General features: G+C 32.7%; 2 protein-coding genes across 3 annotated transcripts in view; one reads left to right on the plus strand and one right to left on the minus strand.

Moving 5' to 3' along the window:
• The window catches only part of LOC149085555 (uncharacterized), a 28,746-nt gene extending 23,323 nt beyond the window's left edge, over positions 1–5,423 (plus strand). The window contains exons 3-6 of the mRNA XM_089233627.1: positions 2,066–2,151; positions 2,741–2,842; positions 2,940–2,990; positions 3,517–5,423. Coding sequence (XP_089089753.1) covers positions 2,066–2,151; positions 2,741–2,842; positions 2,940–2,990; positions 3,517–3,600 — 323 coding nt within the window. The 3' untranslated portion in view covers positions 3,601–5,423. The remainder of the gene's footprint in view (positions 1–2,065; positions 2,152–2,740; positions 2,843–2,939; positions 2,991–3,516) is intronic.
• A 10,241-nt stretch (positions 5,424–15,664) lies between these two features.
• Positions 15,665–21,203, minus strand: part of LOC149085556 (protein Fe65 homolog) — an 85,673-nt gene continuing 80,134 nt past the window's right edge. For both annotated transcript variants that reach the window (XM_089233625.1, XM_089233626.1), the window contains 3 exons: positions 20,444–20,552; positions 19,247–19,321; positions 15,665–15,973 (listed from right to left, as the gene is read on the minus strand). In XM_089233625.1, the coding sequence (XP_089089751.1) occupies positions 15,905–15,973; positions 19,247–19,321; positions 20,444–20,552 (253 nt within the window). In that variant the 3' untranslated portion in view covers positions 15,665–15,904. The remainder of the gene's footprint in view (positions 15,974–19,246; positions 19,322–20,443; positions 20,553–21,203) is intronic.

The raw sequence follows: 21,203 nt of genomic DNA on the forward strand, positions 1-21,203 counted from the left end.
TATGTGGTCAACTCAGTCCTGTCTCATACATGCAGAGGAAAAAGCCTCTGGAACAGTTTTAAAACTTTCTGTTCCATCGACAACTTCAATTTTTTTTTCTTCTTTTATCACTCCCCTCAACTCAAGCTAACCTATAGGATCCTATGTTATACCCGTAGCTTTCATCACCCCCGAGGGGGTGATATTGCCTACTTTGAGAAACACTGCTCTAGAATGTCGAGACCATTCAGTTTATGAAAAAGATGACATCACACTCTCTGCTATCCATACAAGGTTTTAACAACTGGCTGTTGCGAAGATGAATTTTTGGAAAGAGAAAATTCAACTGCCTTTGCGGGGAAACGAACCTACGTCCTTTCACTTTCTGGGTAAATGCCCTTCGGGTTTTCTGCAAAGGCAGTTGAATTTTCTCTTTCCAAAAATTCATCTTTGCAACAGTCAGTTGTTAAAACCTTGCATTTCAGTTTATGAAAAAAAAAATTATAGAAAAAAAATTAGTGCATTAGTTAGTGATTAGAACAGAGTTCTCCTGCTCCAGGAAGAAGAGCATCATTCACCAATCACAAGCATAGAATTGTCAGTTTTATATTGATTAAATTCCTGCTTTATTGTTCATATTTTACAATCACTGGACCACCAATCATTCTAAGTGCTATGGTACTTAGTAATGATTGTACTTAATAACATAGTACTTCATATAGCTTTAGTTAATAAAGTAAACTTAACGTAATATTTTCACATAACAATCAAGATAGACTGTTCAGAGGTAGATTTATGGTTTTGATGAATGTGTGCTATCCAAATTTTGCTGCCCTCTTGCCATTCTAATTTAATATTCTTGACCTACCATTTCCAAAATTGTCCCCTCCCGGAAATAGGCCTATATGCACTAGTAGGAAAAATTGAGAAGCTATCTCTGTTCTTAGATGGTAACCATATTTTTATGAGCACTGTATTTTCTCATTCTGAAAATGTTTTAAATTTTTTCATTTTTTGCTTAATTTTAGGTTGTTGCATTTTGGTATAAATTATAATCATACTTGTTATGGGCATTATTTTTGTCTCTTTTTCTGCCACCTCATTAGACAATTCGCCTGTTATAGCCTGTGTATTTATGATATAGACCTACATATATTTTGTAATTAACTATTCAAATAAATGAAATCCATATGGATTGGAAACAACTTTGCATGTTTTTGAAAATTTAAATGTTGTTAAGGCCGAATGAATGCCAGGTGCTCTGCCACCAGATTTATCCCGTTGCCGAGATCTCTTCCAGCCCAGCTTCGTGGCAGAGTCTGGGACAAAGTGAGTGCACCTAACAGTTTGAGTGTGTAGCTAGTGTTGTGTTTGATATTGCAGTGCTGCCATCTATACTTCAAATTGTGAGTGAAGTGTAATGATTGAACATTTGTAACTTTGTAGGCCTGTTGCTCTCTGTGGAGAGACTTTTTAACCGAGAGATCAGCTCGCATTCGCACCTTGAAGTTGGAAACCACAGAAAACCAACTTCAGCCGACCACCACTGTGGCACCAGTGAGGTTTGAACCCGGATCCTCACGATGCGAGTCCATCACTATGACCACTCGACCACTACAGCGGTGTTGTTAAGGTCGGGATTACACTATAAAAGTTTTAGAAAAGTCCTCCTATATAACACTTGAAAAATGCAACCAATAAGTGTATCAGTTACATTCAAGCGAATGCCATATTTTCCATCCTCACATTCAAGCGAATTTGACCAATAGGCTTATTGGTTGTTTTTCTCAAGTTTTATAAAAGATCTTTTATCAAACTTTTATAGCGTAATCCCGGCTTAAAATAAACTTTTCTCTTACCCTTTTTTATTATTTGGATGTTTATAATAGTTTTTTATTTGGTAGGAAAAATTGTTTATTTAATAACGTTTTTTGAAGAAAAACTATTAAAGCATTTATGTAAAACTAAAGGAATGGAAGATTAAACTATTTTTATATTTATGTTGTATGTTCATTTGTTAAATTTTTTCAGTGATAATATTCATTGAACAGAGAGACAATTTGAATTTGTTTTCCTCATTTCACAGGTTCTGTTATCTTATCAGCATCAACCATCATATTTTCCATCCTTATTTTATTAGCTACAGCTTTCTTGGCTGCAGGAATTCGGCAAGTAAGAACTTGACATAATTAATATTATAAAACTTTTTGAAACTGAATGACATTGCTTTACTTACATAATAAAGTTTTCCTAACTGATCACATTCATCCATACATTAAGCCAGTGTTTTCCAAAGTGGGTAATGTCACCCCCACGGAGGAGGGGGATGAATACAATGTAAGATAGCTGAGGAGGGGGGTGATGAGAGAAAAGATTTCTGAGTGTGGGGGGGGGGCAGTAAACAAAATATTTTTTTTGGGAAACTACACATTTTTAACACAAAAGAATTAATGAAAACATTTTTTAAATAAAAAACTGGAAGGTAGATTTAATAAGAACAACCTACCAGAATAATTTGATCCTTTTTTAAAATTTTACTTTAGGAAATACTTTTGAATAACTTACTTTCTAATTGCATGATTCTATATGCACACTGATATTTAGATTTCAGTAAGTTTTCTTCTATACACAATCGTTCTTTAACCTGTAATTTGCAGCATAATGCAACTACAATACCCTTATACAACTAGAATTTATTTTCTCATTTGAATGAAAATCATGTTATCTCACTAAAATACACATAAAATCTTTATTTAAACAGGCCAGAAGACAGCTCTTCATGCCATGGCTTGTTTTAACATCAGTTGAGATTTTCGTACTCGCCGGATTGGGAATATCCTTTATTGCCCTGTCATATAGTAGGGTAAGTGAAAAAAATATGCATGCAGAAAATGAATATAAAAGACAAGAAATTTTATTGTAAAAATATATAATTCTAAAACTTTTTTTTCCTCTCCCAGATGTATCCTATAATTGCTGCTCTGATTCTTTGGTGCCTTGATGCATTCCATGTAAGCAAAAGATTCAAAATGTTTATGGTTCTTTCCAATCAAAGAGACGTTCCCTTAATTTAAATGTAGTATTTTTAGGGTACTCACCCCTATATCTAAACATATAACTAATAGATTTATTAGTGGTACAATGGCTTAATTTTCACAAATGCAGATTACACCTTTTCAAAATGAAACACTATTCTAACAAGTTTTTTAGTATGGCAGATGAACTTTTATCTAATATCATATAGCAAGAAATAACTATAATTTTATTAAAATAGGCTGCTATATAAGAAATCAGAACATTTTGTGAATAATAAACAAAAAATAGATATTTTACCAAAGGAAAAGTATATATTTGCTATATTAATTCCAGTATATACATGTATATAATATTTATTGTTATGATTACATGTATTCGTATTATTATTTACTATTAAGTTACTATTACGGCCAACTTACTTTTATAATTGCACTTGTTAACTGAGCATCTTATGTGCTGATAAATGATGATAATTAACATTTTTAATCTCTTTTTTTATAGTTATACTGCCTACTTTGCGTCATTTCACAATATCAAGTATTAAGGAATCTTGAAGTTCCTCAGTTTGTCATCCTGAACTGTTAATTTTTAAGGAGACAGAAAGACTGAAAACTTGTGCCAGAATAGCTCTAAGTATAGCTCTCAGGACTTTTCCAGTATTTAGTCACAAACTGTTTGACAACGTATGATGTGAACGGTGCACTGATTTTCTTTCCTAAGTGGGCACAGTAATTAGTTTTTCACCAAGGAAAAAAGCAGGAACTCTTCAGAGACCAAGATGTATTTTATCCCATTTGTTTTTACATTGACTATAGCTTTTTCCTGTTTACATTTGGGAATAGAAAAATTTGACATTTTGCATAAATCTATGGCTGGAATCCAGGATGTTTGGTATTACAGTGATTTCATAAAAAGTAGATTTCATTATTACCATCACCAAAAACAGACTTTTTTCATGAATCTCTACACATTATTTGTATTTCATATATTATATATTATTTAGTGTAACTATTTTTGTTTATGTTAAACCTATTATTTTTTTTTAAAGCCAAACACATTTTACTGCCCAGTGACATTTCGGAGTGCAATCATATATATATGCATGTGTGTGTTTTGTGTGTGTACTTGATCTTCTTTCAAATCACTGTTTTCTAAAATTATGATAACATTAAGATTTCTCAGTTAAAAACACACCATTAAAGTTAAGAAAGATTTTGTTACAATATGCAAACTTACTGCTCCTGGTATGTTGGAGAAAAAAATTGTTTCGGATAAATATTTCAGTATTACATATTAGCATACAATGAAACCTTTCTTTATAATGATAAATTTATCTGGTAATTTAAATGCTATTTTTTATACTTCGTTCAAAATCACCTTTAATTTATTGTTCAATCCTATGAATATAATTTCATATTTTACCATAATAAATCCCTCTACAGCAGTGTTTCTCAACCTTTCTGAACTCAAGTACCAGTGAAACATCTGAAACAATTCGACAGACCACCAACTTGCATCACATATTCTTATTTCATGTACTTGAGCTTATGTAAATATGATATTCGTGGCAGACAACTGAACAATTTTCATTCAATTAGAATCAAACTATCAGTCTATTTGCAGGCCACCAGTCCCACCTTCATAGAACACCTCTGTTCCGCCATACATTGAGAAAAGTTGCTCTATATTGATATTTTTTTAAAAACAATGGAATGAATTACTACAACAATTTTTTTTTATCTTGTTTACTTTGCATTCACTCTACTCTTGGTGGAAACTATACCTTTTACCATAGAAAAAGGGGCAGAGCTATTCAAACTAAGCATAAAAGAAAAAAAAAACCAGTACAATAGATCTCTAGTCACAATTCTAAGTTATTTAGAATCATTCATCTCTATATTTAAGTCTAAATAATCATGTTCACATATTGCAGGAAGTTGGTGTGAAATGACTCAGGACACTATTCGCAACCAGCGGAAAGAAGTTCTCTGTTAAATTTTGTCAGGTTCTCACCAATAACGATGGCCACAGCTTATAATATATTGTCCGAAGTTACACATGAAATAAAAAAATGATGGGTGGAAAGCAGTTCAATCAATTCACGGCTCTGTAGAGTATTTTTCTCTCAAACATGGTATTATCATATTTCTTGGAATAAGTTCTGCAGTTAAGAAAAGCAAAAAATAAAATAAAATGTTCAATGTAACTATAGAACTCTTTTTTGACACTAAAATTCAAGTTTCACTCATAACAAATCAAGAAGTTAAAAGTTTTCAATCCCTGAAATTGAAAGCACTAAGTGCAAACCCATAGCAAATAATACATATTAGCCACATGGCTAAGATGAAAGAAAGGAAATTGTATCTGCCTTCCATGGATGTTCGCTTGGAAGATGAAGAAAAGGGCGCAAAGATAAAAAAACCAGTTGCATTTACCTGAAGACATTGGTACATTCCTGTTTTCTTTTGTCTGACAAACATGAAATTGGTGAAACATGGATGGTTTCAAGGGTTCAAAATTATTTAGAGGGAAAAATTATGAAACATAAAAAAACACGAAGTTGAACACATAGGTAAATTCATTGTATCAAATTTTCATACTTCTTGATACATAGGTATAGGGAATATGATGGGACCAAAAATTTCATTCAATATATCTGGAAGCTTGTTATGGCAGAATTTGACTGTTGCTTAAAATTTTAATAATTTCCATGAAATGCTTGGACACAGACATCATCAAGAGTGTTAATATTTGTTTTTAATTTACATTTAAAATATTGCAGGCAGTCAAACCGTAGAAACAAAGACAAAAGGTATAATTAAGGAATGTTTTTTGCACTTTATTACTGTAATTTTATGCATATAATCTGCAGTGGCATATAATCTTCAGATGCCAATTTCAAAACTTATAGAAAAGAATACCATCGTATAGTTTTCTGCAGTGTATAATCTACATGTCAAAATTTCACTCATCAATAATTGAATCTTAACCAGTCATCTGGCCAATTAATTTCTCCTATTCCCTTTTTTGGAAGTTTGGAGCTAATAAAATATATTTTTTGATTAAAATTTTTTTATGATTACATTGGAACATGTTTCCTCATGTTCTTATCTGTTTTTCAAAATCATCAACAAAAGCAGATTTAATAATTGAAGTAATCAATAAGTTCTTTTTCTAAATAAATTAATTATTTTATAAAGAAAATTTGATCTTTCAGTTGAAACCTATATGCTATTAACCCCTCACCAAGGGGTTGGTGCACTAGATGCTCCGTTGGGGAATTTCTTCAAATCTTTGGAAGTCCCTGAACGAGCGTCTAGCACACCAACCCCTTGGTGAGATTTTCTTTGTCTGTGTCGTGCACCCACATTTATGGTGCTACAGGTATCGTTCCAGTGCCATGTATGTTTTCTTGATATGCTCATCATTTTGCAATGTATGAAAATGGGTGTTGCCATTCGAATTTTTTGAAATTTTTTTGTTGTGGCCATAACTGCAAGAGCAAGGGTTTAATTTTTTCCCCCATCCTCGAGCGTATACTCTGAAACACCTATATCTCGAATTTCATCCAAATTCCTTGATTTCTGTGGCTGCTAGGAACTCATATATCAGCAATGTTATTTTATGATCACCCTGTATAGATAAAACAGTAGTATATAATCTGCACTAAGAAAATCCAATATTTTTTAGCATATTAGAATCAGCAGATTAGACACAGGAAAATATGATACATTCAAAAACATAATTCTGCTGAGTTTAATTGGTTTCAACATTTTGTATTCATACTAACCAATAATTTTAAAAATAATTATATATATATATATATAGAGTTTCTCTATCAATCTAAAAATAAAAAAAATTTTAAATACTTATTTGCATTAATTGTAATAACCAAGTCTTAATTTTATTTTAATCATTTCATTATACCAGTTTTTGATTGCTATGTATATACTGTTAATAAAAATTTTTTTTCAAAATTTTAATGTGTGATCATTTTGAGCAAACCTGTCTAACTGGGTTTTTCTACATTAACTATCACAAGAGAATGCTATGCTTATAGGCGTATTGTTATGAGAATTTGATATCATGTTACATTTTCCATACAGTTTGGTGTCATATGAACTGATGATATGAATAATTATTCGCAATAATTTATGTGTAAAAAAAACCTTAAAATATGATTTGAATGATGGCATTTTCAAAAATGATTTCAACACAACTTGTTTATTGATGCATGTGTGAATATCTGCTTGCATATTCATACAAACTTTAACATAACCATGCAAATATTTTTTATATAGTTTCAAATGGGGGTATGATTAGTTAATATAGTTTGGAATTTCAAAAGGTACAATAATAGAAAGAAACCAAAAAACATGATGAAAAGATCAAGTTGAGGGGCAAAATATACCTGATATGACTTTTGGTGCTCAGTAGGTACAAAATAATACTCCCATAGCACTCAGAAACATGTGACACTCAAGACATCAGTTACTGACAGATTTGCTAATGAGTAAGTAATCTTTTGGTATGGATTAAAATTTTTTGATACTACTCAGACTAAATTAATTAAAGCATGCTATTTGAACATCTGTACTCTGATAGAGTTGCAAAGTTGGTTATGCAAATATCGAGCAGATATTGGATACAGATTATACAAGTCTATGCACCAACAAGCTACTCTGAGGAAGTAGTAGAAGACTTTTATGAAGAATTTGATGAAATATGAATAGTAAAGGAAACCATCATATCCAAGTAATAATGGGTGACTTCAATGCTAGAATTAGAGAGAGAAGAAATGGTGAAAGCTCCATTGGAAGTCATAGTTACAGTGTACAAAACGACAGAGGAAACAGACTCGTCAAATTTGCAAGAACAGTTATGCATCATGAATTTGTTTAAGAAAAAACCCAAAGAAAGTGGACGTGGAGAAGCCCAACTGGAACAAGTGAGATTGACATCATCCTATCTAATAAGAAGCATATGATCCAAGACTGCAGTGTTCTCAACAAATTCAATATAAGAAGCGATCATCGACTAGTGAGATGTAGAATAATGCTTAACACTAGAATGGAAAGAGCAAAACTTATGAAAAATACAAAAATTGTCATTGATATGGCAAACCTTCAAGAACATTGATATAAATTCCAGTTAGAGCTCAAGAACCGATTTGATTTATTATATACCACCACTGAAGATGGACAAGATGTCACCTCGATGAACAGAAATTTAACCACTACCCTAAAAGAAATAGCAAAAGAAGTTGCTAGAGAAAAATAAATCAAACTGGTGAAGAAGAAACAAAGAAACTGATGAAAGACCGGTGAGAATTTCAGATTAAGAAGAATGACCCTAAATCAAAAGTGGAATATGCAGAACTTATTAAGACAGTGCAAAAGCAAATTACTTCCAGATGCCAGGAAGTTCAATTGCGATATTGTAAGGAAAGCACTGGAAGATAATAGGCAGAAAAATCAGCAAAATGAAAGCTGTGTTCTCGAAGCATTGGCATATGCAAAAGGGGGGGGGGTTTGAGGTTCTAACCCCCCCCCCCCTAAGCGGAGATTACAGTGTTATTTTGCAGGAAAAAACTTAAACCCCCTGAGAAAATTCTATGTATGCCTATGGTTGGAAGAAAGGCGATTTTTGCACGAAAAAGGAAAGATGGAACTATCACAAAAGAAGGAAATAAAATTATTAATATTGTTGAGTTTTATAATACTCAGTGCAAACATGAAAAATGGGATTGGAACAGAGGAAAGGGAGCAGAAAAAAGAGAATAGAGCAGAATTTTTACAAGTAGCACCTTTGCGGAAAGAAGAAGTCTACAAGGTTAATAAGATGTATGAAAAAAGGGAAATGCCCAGGAATGAAGATGGGATTTCAATAGATATTGTTAAAGAAGCTGGAGAAGAATTTGCCAGTATCCTAGCTGCTTTGTTCACAAATTGTCTCCCAAAATCAGATGTGCCAGAAGATTGGAATAATGAAATGATGGTTCCTCTTTACAAAAAGGGCGGCAAAGAGGATAATTAGAGAAATTATTAAAAGAATTATAGACCAACCAGTCTTATCAGTAATTTATAAAATATTGACCAAAGTGCTGGCATATAGGCTTGAATCCACATTGAATGAAGCCCAACCAAAAGAACAAGCAGGTTTTTGAAGGGGATTTAGTACAGTGGATCACATTCAAACAATCAGGGAACTCATAGAGACACAAGGAATATGAGTTGCTATTGTGATGGAGTTCATTGATTTTGAGAAAGCGTTTGAGTCCGTCTTCACATCTGCTGTTGTTAAAGCTCTAGATGAAATTGGACTAGAGAAGACATACATCAATATCATTAAGAAAGTATATGACAAAGCAACTGCAAATATTCATTTAGATAAAAAAAAAGCAAAGATTAAACTTGGGAAAGGAGTCTGACAGGGTGATACTATCTCACCAAAACTCTTTATCACTATTTTACAAGTATTCGGAAAACTGGATTGGGATGAGAAAGGAATTAAAATAAATGGAGAATTTCTCAACCATTTTGCAGATGACATTGTTATTAACATCAGTAATTCCGATGAACTAGAAGAAATGACACAAGAACTGGCGAAGGCAAGTATTCAAGTGGGATTAAAAATGAATCTGCAAAAGACTAAAGAGGAGAGATGTTCAACTCCTTTGACTTTCAAAAGAAGAGCCTGCTTTTCAGCACAGAGATAGAAGTAGAAAGCTATGTATACCTGGGACAAGAAATTACCAAGTACAGTGGAATCATTAATGAAATAAACAGAAGAATCAGGGTCGGATAGAGCACTTCTGGCAAAAACTGTATAATTCTGTGAAGAGGCACATGAAATTATGCCTGAAAAGAAAAGAGTTTAACCCATGCGCATCAGCACTGACTTATGGAGCTGAAACATGGACACTCACTAGCAAGACGATACAAAGGCTACAGACAACACAAAGAAGCATGGAAAGATATATGTTGGGCATCATCATAAAGAGCGACAGAAAACAAATCACTTGGATAAGAAGCCACACAAAGGTATATGATATCATGGAAAGAATTAAATGTTTAAAATGGAAATAGGGTTGGACATATTGCAAGAAGACAGGACAACAGATGGACCACAAGTATTCTGGACTGGTACCCTTGTGGTGTTACGACATTAGAGAGGGCGTCCCAATGCAAGATTGACAAGATCAGAAAAGTGGTTGTAGTCAACTTGATGGCTAAAGCATTAGACAGAATAGAATGGAAAAATTTAGGGGAGACCTTCATCCAACAATTTATTGAAAATGGTTGATGACTATTATAAACTATTATAACCAGAACTGTCATACACACGAACAGAAACTTTTGTGTGGGTATTACTAGCATTCTATTCAGTTCCTTAGAGACATTGATGAAAAATATATTATTTTGGGTTGTTTTTCACTAAAAAAAGAAATAGAGATAGCCAAGGGATTGTGTGTGTGTGTGTGCGAATACATGTGTGTGAAAAGAAGATAAATGTATGGACCCAGTTTCTTTTTCTCAAGTAAGTTTGATGTAAGGGAAAAATGGAATTTTTTTCATCTTGGATCATGTCTTGCTTTTTGAAAGACCACCCAAGGAATAATTACTATCTGAATGACTATTATTAGAATGACTGCACATGATCTTGACTCGTCGCTAACATTCCCTCCAGATTTTTTGCCCTGTGAGAATCTGTTTCAACTGCACAGTATGGCAATATAGTGTGATGCTAACATTGGTGGGTATGGCGATTTCAGTCATTAACAGATCATGTGTCAAAGTGTCATTGCTATTTTTAAAAAAATTTGCAATAGATATTCACATGCAGTGTTGAAATGCACATAAATAAGAAATAATGTTATCACTTGCTGTGGTGCAGAAAGCCACCTCAAATTTATGTCACAAGAATAGGAAATCACAGGAAACAAACATCAGCCAGGATAAACAACTTTCTGTTTCGGATACTGGTAAGATAACTTTCACTTTTTTAGGTGCTCTGAAGTAGGTAGTTTTTGAAGATTAATGGAAAAATACTTCAGAAAAAAAAGAAGCTTTTTATTATCAAGTTGCATCTCAGATAATCATTGCTTCAAGGAGGAAAACTATCACATATCTGGGTATGTAAAGCACATGTTGAAACATATTTACACATTCAGGGCACATTTTTTATGCCTAATATTAGGTACATATGAAATCAAAAACAACAATCACACATCATCAGACAAAAATATATTACAACATTGTTGTTGTAGTAACTGTAATGTATATAGAAGCTATGATATATATTCAAAATAATTTCATAGAATATCATGTCTATATTCCATTATTTGCAGGTGCAGGACAGCAAAAAATGTGCATAACAAATTTATATTCATAACCAAAATTTTTGTCAAAAATTTGTGTATAAACCAAATTGATTATACACACTTAACATGTTAGTAAGGACTCTATTTTTAAGATGGTAATTAACTCTATTAATCTTTTCCTACATTAGGTAAAATGGCTTAATGGACATTTAACTACTGTACTAACACTTATCACATACGTGATCAAAATTTATTGATTTAATCACCGTTTACTACAGAAATGGTGCTCCACTTCTGATGCTCACAGAACATATTAAAGCATTAATAAGAATCTGTGCATCACAAAACACTCTTTTTACTGGACTAGGCATTTGTTCTTAATTTCAATCTGAACATCTTTACAACCACATGCCAATACTACTCACAAATACATGTTTTTCCTTTGCATTACGAAATAAGCTATGTAATTTTCGTATCCCATTAGCAACATACCCAAAGAAAAATGAACGTGGAGAGATGAAATACTTCATGAATAATGTATCATATTTATGTTTCAACAATCCAAACATTTAAAATTATTTTCCTATTTCTTGTCTTGTCAGTGAAAGGTTAACAATATTCACCCTACATAAAGCCTCTACTTCTAATACCATTTAAACTGTTTTGTGGCCATTAATATTTTACTCTATTCAACAAATTTACATACTTTAGAAATTAAGTAAAAAATTCATTGCAGTTCGAGCATTTATTTTTGAACATACAGTTGAAGTAGGAATGGTAAAAAAATGGAATATACTTTCTACATGTGGTTGCTCTACCAAAAACACAAAAGAACTTAACAAGTAGTTTGCATCATTTGCTTGTAAAAGTAGTATACATTCAATTTTGTTTATTTCTTTGGTAACAAGAAATAGAGTTTTAAAAAATTAAGCAGTGACACATGTAATATACAGGGTGAACTTGACATGTTCTACTAAATAAAAGAGGGTTATAGATGAGCCCAAATGAAACACCCTACCAACCCTGTCATATCTTGAACCATTTTTGAGTTATGGTGGATATTTTTGATTATGGAAAAAAAATGTATCAAGTCTGAAAAAACTCAAATTTGTGAAGTTTTTGAGAGACCTACATGCAAATTAAGCACATATTTTGAAAGAACAGACAAAATTCTATAAGGCGACATAATTTTAATCAGAATATCTGGATTTAATGACGAGCTACAAGTGCTGAAAGATTAGCAAAGTTCAAAATTGAATTGTCACAAAAAATTTTCAATCACCAATTCCACAAACACCCTTCTACTTAAAATTGGTCAAAAATGAACTGAAACTTGCTCACTCCACTGCTTTTAAAAGAGCCTGCAACAAACTATATTGGTGTTCTGGTTCAGGAGAAATTTAGTCTTTTGTTTGCAATACATCACTGAAATCAGTAGTGTGGAAGTAGATATGTAACAAAAATTTGGGATTGGCGGATACAGATTTTGGTGACAATTTGATTTTTCAGAAAAAATTCTATAAGGTGACATTACCTCTATCTACAGGATATCTCAGGCACTGAGAGATTGAAGTGAAGTGAAAAACTGAATTTTCGCCAAACCCTACTAAAATTACTTTGACAAACACAGATTTCAGTGATGTATTGCAAACAAAAGACTAAATCACTGATATGGTTTATTGTAGGCTCTTTTGAAAGCTTGTGCAATGGACAAGTTTTTGGTAAATTTGACCAACTGTAGCTAGAAAGGTGTTTGCATAATTGGTGATGAAAAATTTTGGCAACAATTCAATTTTGAACATTGACAATCTTTTTAGTGCTTGTAGCTCACCATTAAATCCAGATATTTTTATGAAATTAGTTTCACTTTATAGGTTTTTTTGCTCTTTCTAAATATGTGCTTAGTTTTCATATAGGTCTTTCATGAACCTCACAAATTTGGGTTTTTTCAGAAGCAATGCATTTTTTTTTCCATAATCGATTATCCACCATAATTTGAAATGGTTTGAGGTAGGACAGGGTTGGTAGGGTGTTTCATGATCCACTTGGACTCCTCCATCATTTTGCACAACATCACCCCCACCCGTCTATCACCCCCTTTCATTTTGCAGAACAAGTTACATTCACCTTGTATGGCTTCTAACAACATTTAAAAAATAATAAATTCCATCTATAAAAAATATGTTTGGCATAAAATAATTTTCAAGTGAGAGGCTATGTAAATGATAAAATAAAATTAATGTATCAATGAAGATGTATCAATTATGCTAAAAAAGCTTATGCACTTCACTGAGATGTTTTGATTCAGTATTTTTCAAGATAAATTTTCTGAAACTGTAAAGCTCAAAAACTTTTAAATAGCTAATATAAATGATCCCATCTTCATTTTAAAATAATTTTTGTATTTTAACCCTTTGCCTGTGCTCTTACTGTCCATTAGCAATTAACATAGCAGACTGATCATAGTGTCATTGATGAAGCATGACACTATTTTTATAAGGAGAAGCAACCAAAGCTAATGAACACTTGCATGAAGAGGGTGAACTGACCTTACACACAAGAAAAATTAAATGACACTATGAAAATATAGGAAAAAATATATAATTTTGCTTTTGTTGCAAGTTGAATGTCTGACTTGTTGTGCAGTTGTAGAATTAATGAACCAATCAATAAAACAGTAAAATTTCCATTTCATATGAATTTAAGAACATATGTATGTGTGAAGACTAATAACCTAAATCTTGATCAAACTTAATCTTCTATTTTGAATTTGAATTTAATAAAGTGGTTCGACAATGCAAATGTTTATCAGAAAATTCTTACTAGATGACTACTTTGAAATTTTCATTTTCACATAATGCATATTACATACAAAGCTCTATTTTCATTGTGAAAAAATTGAAACTACTCCATACATAATTTTTTTTTGTTTGGGTACAGAAAAAAAAATATTTTCTCATGGTCCCATAATTGAGAGAATGTACAGTCATAATTCACCACAAAAATTATTAGAATGATTCAAATAACCAAGGAATCATTCTAAGAATAATATAAAAAAGCTATTGTGTACATAGGTTTTTTATATTAAAATTTTTTACATTAATAAGAAACATATACAGTTGCTTTTCCATTCATTTTTAAACATTATAATCTGCTCAGACATATTTTCAGCATGTTAAAAAATTATTATGAATTACTTGTGTAAGGTGAGAATTTAAGGCACCGTTTAAACACACAGAGAATATAAAATACATCCCAGTGAAAGGAAAGGATATGAACCTCATAACATAAAACTTCATGCATTTTAATGCATATTAAAGTTATTTTTTCATCAAAATTCAAATCTATTAATAATACATTTTATGTGTATCAATGATTTTACTTGCTATACAATTCAACAAAACAATGTAAATGGTAAAGAAATAAATGTCAGTAACAATATTTTACTTATTGTAAATGTCTTGATGTTTCATATTTGGCTGATCGGAAAAATTGATTATCCTACTGTTTATCTAGTGTTTTTATTCATACAATACCTAAAAATATTCATCATATAAATATTCAGCATTCAATAAAAACTGACTTCCATAAATTGTGGAATATTGTGACTGTACATACTGTCATTTAGAGGAACATCAGGTGAACTTGTATTTCTTTGTAACTTTCTTCCTATATGGTCTTCAACAGCAGATCCATGGGGATTTCTTGCCGGTCTGCAAAACATTTGCCCAATTCATATAGACAGAAATTTTATATTTAATTAAGAAAGTGCCATCTCTTCGTTAGTTTTCATTTGCATTATTCATCAGCAGGTCTGCATATTATTTATCCTATTTTTGCTTGTCAGTGAAATTTTTCAACTATTTTCACCAGTCCACAGGTGTAAAAATGTTGAAGAACACTGATCTAGAAAGTTTTTTTCTTTTCAAAAACATGGTTTCAAACATATTTTCTCTTGTATTTGAAATTTTGTTGGCAGAGTAAGTATCAATATTTAAAAAAATACAAACATCAAACAAAGCAATTTTTCCTGTTGAATAATCTAAAAAAAACACAATACTCAAAATCTTTTAAAAACATATCCTAAGTGTATAATTTTCTGTAGATACTTCCCTTGTTCTTAATTCACATATTGTTATCGTTACATTAAAAGGTGAAAAAAATACAAAAATAATTTAAATTAAAAAAAAGTAAATTTATTGCCTACAAAAGATTTGCTTACAGAATGCATTTAAAATAAAATGATAAATTTGCTTCACATATAAATGCACTAACTTTGCAGTTTTTCAAAAAATAAATAAATTCAATGAAGGTTAAAATCTGATATAAAATTGGAAAGCTATTTTAATCTACCATCATTTTTCACATTTGTTTATTATCATTTCAGACTAATAAACTATGAGAGGATTCAGCTATTAGAAAGGCAAACAATAATAAAGTAGCTGCATAGTGAAAATTTAAATAACTCTACAGTAATATACATACACAACGTCACGGTTTACAATAAAAATCAAAACAAAATATGGCTGGATAAAGTTTCACTAATGGCAAATGTTCTCATCCTGTTCATGTGTCAGCAGTCTTAGCTAAACGACCTATACTGCCCAAAATACTTCGTATGGTAGTAGCCAAGCCCTGAAAATTAATGAAAAACATCTGAATGCCATATTTTCCCAAAAAACTCATTTAATATTAAATTTTATGACTTCTTATGTGATATGTAGGTCATAAAATAGCTATATGATTTTGTACTGGATAGAATATAAATATAAGCTTATAGCAGGGGTGGCCAACTTCTTCCTATTTATGGGCCAACATGATGGTCAGCTACAATGTCCGGCGTAAAAGCCACACCAGTAAATTTACTCAGGGAAACTCACAGATGTATAATATATAACCATAAGCAATGAGGAAAACATGAGTAATTAAGTTGTTAAACTTTCACCCTGGGCTTTGAACTCCTCCACTTCTTCATATGCACAATCATATCACTGTTTTTATGATTAAAGACTTGCAGTTATCACTCTACTGTACGTGAGCTACCTTCTTTAACCAGAATATCTGTAGTTCAGAAGTTATTGTCGTATTCACATTGCTCACAAAATAAGGTGCTAAGCGAGATGGCACGGGTAATCCCTAATTGTATATATTCTACACACAATATTTTTATTTCGTATATTTTCATCAGATCCACCAGAGCGAGTGAACTCAACCCAATAAAACTGATACCACAAGTTATCAAACCCATCTGCTCACCAACAAGATGTTAAGTGAGATGGCTCGCTCCGATGGATATTTTATATTATACAATAAGATTTTCGTGTTGTTTGTTTGTTGTATCCTATGTATATAATATGGTAAGAGCAGGGTAACAGATGAGATGGCATGGGCCCCCCTCTAATTGCTTCTAAAATGTACCTTCATTCTAATATATGTACATTCATCCTTCTTAACAAAACTCTGGAACTTTTCTCCAACTCCCAACCCCATCTCGTATGTAATCACCACAAAATTTTTTAATCGCGACAGTGCCCAATTGTCCAGGGAAAATATGTCGTAAAAATTGTGTATGTTTTATTTTTCTTTTCTGACTCAAAATAAAATGTTCCGAATTCTGCCAGGAAGCTGAGCTGGAAGAGATCTTGGCAACAGGATGTCCAGTGGCAAATTGCCATTCATTCATTGTGGTTCAGAAGAGCCAGTCTGGTGCAACCTGGAATGTCACTAACCTAACATGACAAAATTTAAAGATGAATACACAAATGATTATTTGTGCCAATGATTTTATCATTGTATCCGTGAGTGAATTTCTCTCAGTCAACAGCACAATATCAACTCTTCTATCAAATATGACATATTTTTGCCCTTAGGCATTATTTGGGTCTCCGTAGCCTAGTCAGAAGTTTCAAGGTGTCATTGTGAGTTTGCATCCCCTTAAGGAAAGTTTCTTCACAGTGAGCAGAACACCACATATGCATTCAGCTACTAATAAAGAGGCCCCTGCCTAACAAGGATGCCGAAAAAAATAGAGCAATTTGTGTGCTGAAAAAAATAGTATGGTGAGAACATAGTAAATTATTTTTGTCAACAGAAACAATGAGAGTAATTTGTTGATCAAGAAGTCTGCTGTTAGACCCAATAGGTGAAATAATGATCACACATTTTATTTAATGCACAGTATTTTTACCTAGTCTGGGCCGCACAGATTCACATGTGGCCCAGACTGTGAATCTATGCTGCAGCCAACACAAACAACAGTGACCCGTGGATAAGCTTTTGGCCAACCGTGGCTTATAGCAAAAGCATGGTCATAAAAGTCAACTTGAGTACACAGTTTGAGATGTGCAAGACAATATTAGAGAGATCAGGTAGTGGAAAACCAAATACAATATTTTCACAATTCAACTGTTTCAGAATATCACTGATTGAGTCGATAGCAACAGATGCATGAGTGTGTACCTGTGTGTGTGTATAGAGTGCACACTGCACATACAGTAAAAGTCCATTATAATGACAGTTCACAATTAAAGGGAAGACTCATCGTAAAAGATGAATTGTTATAAAACAAAATTTTAGTTTTCTGGACTGTAGAAAAAAAAGGGGGGGGGGAACTAGATAAATTTACGTTCTTTTTCCTTTTGTTTTGAACTAATTTTGCTGAAATATGCATTTAGAGTTAATTGCTTATGCATATGCAATGTTAATTGTATAAAAAAAAAACAAATTGATGATGGAAGCCAGAATTTTGTCACGATTCCACTTTTTGTTTCATTACTTTTTTCACATTTGAATGGAATTTGAGGTTTTGTTTCAATTGCTAAACTTTTTCTTTTTCTTTCCATAGCAAAAAAATTCTAAAAAATTGGAAACTAGCTCACTCATGCAATTTTGGACTAAAAAAAAGCAAGATCTGGCAAAAACAACAACTTACAATCGAGAAAATGATTAACACACCTTCTTACTTTGTGTCCAGATAAAGCCCTGAATAATATTACAGTCAAGTCCTGTGTCCAATTTTGGAAGATTCCACGAAGGGAGGGAAAGGATTTTTTCAGAAAAATAATGTCAAAACCTGACAAGTGGTCCTGAACCACCTGCCCAACCAATACATCTACAGATAAAATTTTGTGTTTTTGCACCTCTTATATAGATAACAAGAGGAAAAGATACAGCATGTTGTCCTCTTATCTATTGAAAGACACTGACATGCCCCATTTATAAACACCTGTGAATAGGATGAAGAGATTAAAAAAGGTCACTTTTTACATTTCATGTATAATTCTTAAAGAAAGGAGAAAAGAAAACATAATATTTGAGAATTTCTGTTGTCGTTATAGCAAATGTGTTCCGATTTTCATTCATAAATAACTTGCGAATATTTTTTGTATCTTTAACATCAGTTGTTGACAATCACTTGCGAATTACTCCTAATAGCAAATTCTCGTTATAAGTTGTACTCATCATAACAGACTTTTACTGTCTATGTAATATGTGATTACAGAGCAGTATGTAGCTAAGCAATAGTATGCACCCACTTGATAGAGCCTGTTGTCGAGACACCAATTTAACATGTAATAATAAAATATAGCAAGTTTGATAATCCAAAACAATAAGGTCTAATATAGAAAACGCATTAAACTAGAAAATTATACTGTACATTTTCAGTTCTGGCAGAGACATAAGATGGTTTTCTCTTGCCTCTGCTAAACAGACTATTTGTATGAAAGATTAATTATACCACAAAACAAAAGTCAAATAGCAGTATGGTGACACTCAAGGCATACGGAATAGCTAAAGGATAACTTATTATTTTGCACTCTGCGCACAACTTTGGAAAACAGAAATATTCTGGTTAGTTGGAAAACAAAACTTTCCATCTGATCAAAATACAAATTTATACACACTCACTTTATTTCCCACCGCATCAGAGTAACGTTTCTCATTGATTTTACGGTGAGCATCCAAACATTTCTGATAGCGAAGCTGATAGAAAAGAAAACAAAAGAACACATCATGAAATTCATCAATCATTCACCAGATATTTGATAAAAATTTGATAATAACTATTACCACTTATATAAATTAGTTTAATATGATGAAAACTTGGATGTTCCTTAAGGAAAAATCAATCATTCATTGATTTGATTTTTTCACTAATTTTAGACCGGGACCTACAGTTTATTGCCGATTCCGAATGGCAAGGCTTGTTTTTTTTTTATACTTATCGTGAGGTTGGTGCGCTAACCCCTCGATGGGGGACTCCTTGCTGTAGCAATTTTTTCTGTGGTCATGTTGCCGTTTCTGTTGTACCACTGTGTCAGAAAAGTTTTCTGACAAGGACGAACCGGGTATCGAACTCGCGACACCTCTAGACATCCTTTGGTACTTTAGGCGAGTATCTTATCGACCTGGGCTACCGCCCCCCCCCAAGAATTGTCTATAGAAGCGGTTCTCAACCTTTTTTGACTCGTGGAGCCCTTTTCAGTATATAATTTCTATGGCAGAGCCCTGTTTGATTCGAAGAGCCCTTTTTCGTACATAATTTTTGTAACAGAACCTTGTAGACCCCTCTTATTTACTTATCTATCAAATTTACTGATTCATTTTATTTTCCTTGAGTTGCCGCGGAGCCTCCAGGAGGTGCACAAGGAGCCCTTGGGGCTCAACGGAGCACCGGTTGAGAACCGCTGGTCTCTAGCATAACTGAGTATTTGTTGTATAATTAGGCCACTCATTTTTATGAGCCTCAACAGGACATAACTAGCAGAGAACAAGCAAGTTTAGTGTCCCAGGCACCAGAAGGGGGAGGGGGCAGCAAAATCACTCTTTGTTTATTTAAAATTATAGGGGGAAGGGGGAGTGCACAGAAATGGATGCTTGCCCATAGCCAAGAAAACAGTACCCCTAATTAAATTTATATTGCAGTAGTTTTCTTTTCGATCACATTACCATTGAGCTGATTAGAGCACATAAAAATGTTAGAGAATAAAATAACATAATTTGTGTTTCTTGAAACAAAAATAAGGTTTTAACTATCATATACATAAGTACAGCAGTTTTAATTTCTGAGTATTTTAAATGAAATAGAATAATTATGTGTAATACCTTGCAAGCAGCCTCAATAGTTTTACATAGGGCTCCCGATGAAGGCTCACAATAAAATACATGAGCAACAAACTCGTCTTGAGCAGTATGGACAATGAAACCACAATGCCTGTAAAAAGTTTTTTATTCACTGGTTTCCATAACTTGAGCAGCAAATAAAAAACTCATTATAACTCAAAAAGTAAGAAACCAATTTAGATAAAACTGGATGATAGTTTTATTATAATATATTTAACTGAAAAAAAATATGAGCATGTGAAACAAGGCAATTATACTTTGCAATTAAGAACCCTACTTAAAAGTCTGAAATATGGCTACCAAAATTAAATATGTAAAACAACTTCAATAGGGAGTGTGGTCATCCCAAACAGTAATACACTGCTGGCCACCGTAAATGCAACACCCTGAAGGAAGCATGCAAATAATATGAAATTTACAACATGCATTAGCGGAGGTGAGATATGCAAATGATTAGAATTTCAGCGCAGACGCACATCACGCGCGCCTGTGGCGCCACTTCAAAGCGCTATTTAAGGCTTGGAGATTTCGACGATTTGAAGTACGGCAATTGTGTTTTTCTTGTGGTTTTTTCAAAAAAACGATCAATTATGCCTCGTAGAAAACAGCGATCATCTTTTGATCAAGTATCCGAGTTCGACAGAGGAAGGATAGTGGCCTACCGAGATTGTGAATTATCTTTCAGGGAAATCGGTAGTCGTGTTGGACGAAACCAAACAACTGTAATGCGGATATGTAATCG

The sequence above is a fragment of the Pholcus phalangioides genome, unplaced genomic scaffold, assembly GCF_987345545.1.
Source record: "Pholcus phalangioides strain wild (caught in Gottingen) unplaced genomic scaffold, Ppha-v1.0 ptg000007l_1, whole genome shotgun sequence".
Classification (NCBI taxonomy): domain Eukaryota; kingdom Metazoa; phylum Arthropoda; class Arachnida; order Araneae; family Pholcidae; genus Pholcus; species Pholcus phalangioides.